The sequence below is a fragment of the Sipha flava genome, unplaced genomic scaffold (assembly GCF_003268045.1).
Source record: "Sipha flava isolate LNK unplaced genomic scaffold, YSA_version1 299_pilon_pilon, whole genome shotgun sequence".
NCBI classification, from domain to species: Eukaryota; Metazoa; Arthropoda; class Insecta; order Hemiptera; family Aphididae; genus Sipha; species Sipha flava.
The window spans coordinates 638,171-642,681 of record NW_020272971.1 but is presented as its reverse complement, the minus strand read 5'-3'; the positions used below and the strand labels follow the sequence as shown (position 1 = coordinate 642,681).

The window sequence follows — 4,511 nt, the reverse complement described above, 5'->3', positions numbered from 1 at the left end:
AATAAATAATTAATAATTTAATAATTTTTGATAATTATAATAATTAATTTTTAAATAAATAAATGGCGAAGTTACAGTTTTATCGGTTTCTAATAGATCAGTCCATTGAGTACTAGGTTCCCTGTGAATAAAAATAATGTAGGTACGTGTACGTAATACAATAACCAATAAGAAGGTATAAACTGTATAGTAGTTGAATAAAATAATTATTTACCATTTTGATGATTTTTTTCTCTAAATTATTTAATCTACATACATTTATTTTTTTATGACTTTTAAGCCTTGACTGTGCTGTTCGCTTTTTTTTTGCACTCCAGAAAGTCGTTCATAATTTTATTTAATGAGAATTTTTAAAAAAACATAGCACAAAACAAAAAGTATCTAGTCAACGGATGACATAGGATTGACACACAAAACAATTAGTCTGTCAAAAGTCAAAACTCGTCAAAAATTTGACGACAAATAATTTCTAGATGAACTGATAATCATCGCAATTATAAAAGGGTTAGTAGAATATTATTAGCACCCATCGCTATCGCAGTAGTTTTATTTTTAATATTTATCAAGATTGCGGTACGAACTGGTTATTGCGTTGTAGAGTGGTAATGGACGGGGGTCGCCATTATTGCAACTAACCGCCCAGCGTTTAGCTGGCCGCGTGGTGGTACTATTAGACGGTGAAAATAATTATAAACTTTCTTGTGAAACCCTTTTCGAACTTCAAGTACTACGACGTATTGAACGATCTGAGACGCATAATTAATATACCGTTGGAAAAATCAGTACTGGATCTAGGGGGGGGGGGCGATCCGGGGCCCATGCCCCGGGTGCTAATTTTAGAGGGGCGCAAATTTCAAATTTTTAACTTATTATTTTTATTACAATTTAATTTTTTTTTTAAACCCAATTGAATCTCTTGTATTGAATTACATAAGTATTTCAAATTAAATAGTTTTAATTAATAATAGTCACACTGGTAAAGATTAAGATAAGATATTTGTCATTTCATATCATATTATATTATTGATTTTATCATTTTGCTAAAAATAGCCAAAAACACAATCGGGCCACTCTGCAATTAATATAAGCCAATGTTGTATACTTGTATCGGTTAGTCGTATATGAACTAATTGGACAATGATAAGCCGACAACAAAGCATTGCGTATTCATGTGTGTGTATTTTCTGCTATTTAACAGTTGTACTTATTTATTATAACAGTGTTTAGCGTTCACTTCACTGTTCAGTGGACGATATTTAATGAATGTGTATGATTATGTGAAAAGGGAATGTTCATATTTAACTAAATATTTATTTAAGTGTACCTTACAAGTTATTGTATATTTTTTTTGTTATGGAACAGTCTAAAAAAAAAATTATCAGGTTGCGAGTTCCGGAAAAAAGCTCTCGGAAAAAAAAAAAGAAAATGAGCGAACTTCGGCGTATTTTCATAATTGGCTGGGTAATAATAATACACAATATAGCGCAGGTTAGAAACTATTTATAATTATTATTCTATATTATAATTATTAGAACCATATAGTTTTATAATAATTAATGACGTGATTTAATATTATAATAATTTATTACTCTCAATATAAGTACTATTTTAGAATTTAATACCTAACCACGAGTATGAAACAGGTATAACTTTTAAAATAATAGTTTTCGGAAAATTTTGTGAATTAATTTTTATAATATATTGAAATAATACAGTAAAATACTGCCCTGTGAAGGAAGAATGCCGTAAGTTTTCTACATGACATTTTGAGTAAAATTGATTTTAATGTTTTGTAATTATTGGTTGTTCTATTTTCATAAATATAATATTTTTCAAACTAAAATACATAATTTCTATTAAAAAAATACCTGACAAATGCAATGGAACTGTTCAATTTTATTTCATCGAGATATTCTGATTTTGATATTTATACTAAGAACGCTATAAATTATTTAGAATTGTTTACTAAGCAAAAACGCCGTAATTCCAGTTACAGTTTTTTTACCTAGCATACGAAAATGTACTGATCACTAAAATATTAAAATATTATAGAGAAGTGAACCAAATATGTGTGTGATGAGTAACAGTATACAACAGTGAAATCCCAAACATTATCATTTATCAGTAATTTAAAATTAATTTATTAGACACGGCATTATTACGACATGTTTCCTAAACAACAATGCCGTAAATATAGATTATGAGTAAAGTGCTAAGTAAAACCGCTGTATATGATATTAATATTATATACACTAAGAGACATACGGAAATATTTTTTAGCAAGTATATTTACGGCGTTTTTGCCGAGTATTGATAATATTTAATTACAATTGCGGCATTATAATTTTCTTACAAGGACCTATACCTGGATTTATTATAAATATCTAATATTTCATAGAAAATGAAGAGAATGGGACAGATGTTGAAGAGGATGAGAATACTGAGAAATGTAGTTCTGGAGTAATTGTCGAGGAAATAAATTCTGATCATGAAAAAGATCAAAATCTAAATGTGTCCGAATTTATGTCATTGAAATTAAGTGAAAATGAAACTTTGGATTTCAAAGATTGTGGTACATGGTCTGAAAAAATAATAGATTCTCAAAGAACTCATATTGTTAGAATGAGAATGAACTATATTGAAAAATTGAAACTTACTAGATCTGAAAGAGAAGGGCGTTCTGTTAATGTTTCTGGGTTTTTCAAAAATCTTGTAAATGGAAATCAATGTCGACGAACTTGGCTTAGCTATTCCAAATCAAAAAATGCATTATTTTGTGTACCATGCAAATTGTTTAAATTCAAACGACAAAAATATATCAAAATTAGCATTAGATGGGTTTATTAATTGGAAGAAAGTATCAGAAAGAATACCAGAACATGAAAATTCTAATATTCATAAAAAGTATTTTTGTTCATGGAAAATGCTTGAAATGTCAATTTGTGAAGGTAAATGAATTGATATAGAGTTACAAAATGCAATAAAATTAGAAGAAAATCATTAGAGATTAGTATTGAAAACAATAATTGACATAATTATGCATCTAGCAATGGAGAACAGTGCTTTTCGTGGAACTGACGAAATTGTTTCTAATATAGGTAAATCTAATCAAAGTGGAAAATTTTTAAATTTGGTAAATTTAATATCTCATTATAACGAGCCTCTAAGAATTCATTTTGAAAGTCAAAAAAAAGGAAGTATTACATATTTTTCACACGAAATTCAAAATGAATTTTTAGAAATTATTGCAAATAAAGTTAGAAATACAATTTTATCAAAAATTAAAAGCGCTACATATTATTCATTATTATTCGACTGCACGCCAGATATCTCACATGAAGAGCCAATGTCTCAAGTTATTCGTTATGTTATTGTAAATGAAAATGGATGTGAAATTGTGGAAAGTTTTCTAGGTTTTTTACAAGTTTTTAAAAAAACTGGTGAGGCAATAACAGAAGATATTTTGAGAAGCTTGTCTAATCATAGTATTGATTTATCCTACTGTCGCGGTCAGTCATATAACAATGGAGGTAATATGGCTGGGAAATGGAAAGGTGTTCAAGCTAGGATCAGTTCTAAAAACTCTTTGGCTAGGTTTATTCCTTGTACGGCCTACAGTCTAAACTTAGTAGGCTTATATGCCGCTAAATGTTCACCGGAATTAGAAAAATTCTTTGGTATTGTTCAAAAATTGTTCAAATTTTTCTCTAGTTCTACTCAGAGGTGGGATATTCTTAAAGAACATTTGAAATGTTCATTGAAAGATTACAGTACGACCAGATGATCTGCAAAGCAACGCGCAGTTAAATCATTATATTTGCAGTTAGCCCAAGTTATTCATGTCTGTAAGTTACTTAAAAATAGTAATTTATGTGAAGAAGCAAGTGTTGAATTAAATTGTTTGTTGAAAGGGATAACAAATTTTAATTTTATATGTATGTTAATAATATGGAATAAAATATTAACTGCAATTGATAGAGTAAATGTGATTTTACAAAAACAGAACATTACAATAGATATAGCGACTCATCACTTAGAAGGTCTGATACATTTTATTGAGAAATTTAGGGAAGAAGGTATTGAAGAAGCACTTGATGAATCAAAACAAAAATCATCTGAGCTATCAATAGAACCGGTATTTCCATCGATTCGAGCTAGAAAAAAGAAAAAATGCCTGGTGAATTAGCGGAGGACGAATCATCAAAATTATCCGAAGAAAATAAATTTAAAATTTTAATGAAAAATGTCTGTGATAGAATCTTGAACGGTTTAAAAGAAAGATTTGATTCCATTGATGAAGCTGCAAAAGATTTTTCTTTTTTAGATGGAAAGTTTTTACTTAGTATGCCAACAATTCAATTAAAAAAACATGCTATGGACTTTTGTGTAAAATATGAAAAAGACATTGACAAAAATTAATTAATTTTAGAGTTGGATAGTTTTACTCAACATGTAATTCAATTGGATAATAAATTAATAAATGCTCGTTGACATGAAATTTTAAATTTTAT

The 4,511-nt window shown here is 28.4% G+C and overlaps 1 protein-coding gene across 1 annotated transcript; it reads left to right on the top strand.

The window, feature by feature from the left end:
* The first annotated feature begins 2,165 nt into the window (after positions 1 to 2,165).
* LOC112685953 lies at positions 2,166 to 3,784 on the top strand. Its single transcript, XM_025558026.1, has 5 exons — positions 2,166 to 2,187; positions 2,399 to 2,728; positions 2,829 to 2,948; positions 3,048 to 3,197; positions 3,327 to 3,784. Exons 1-5 carry the CDS (start codon positions 2,166 to 2,168, stop codon positions 3,782 to 3,784), a joined length of 1,080 nt encoding a protein of 359 aa, XP_025413811.1.
* Positions 3,785 to 4,511: the final 727 nt, after the last annotated feature.

Bases quoted from the DNA above. Each gene is read 5' to 3' on its own strand.
- LOC112685953 (XM_025558026.1), top strand. From the start codon at position 2,166: ATGTTTCCTAAACAACAATGCC. The intron at 2,949-3,047 runs GTAAATGAATTG...TTATGCATCTAG, and splicing joins TGAAATGTCAATTTGTGAAG to CAATGGAGAACAGTGCTTTT. The intron at 3,198-3,326 runs GTATTACATATT...ACTGCACGCCAG, and splicing joins TGAAAGTCAAAAAAAAGGAA to ATATCTCACATGAAGAGCCA.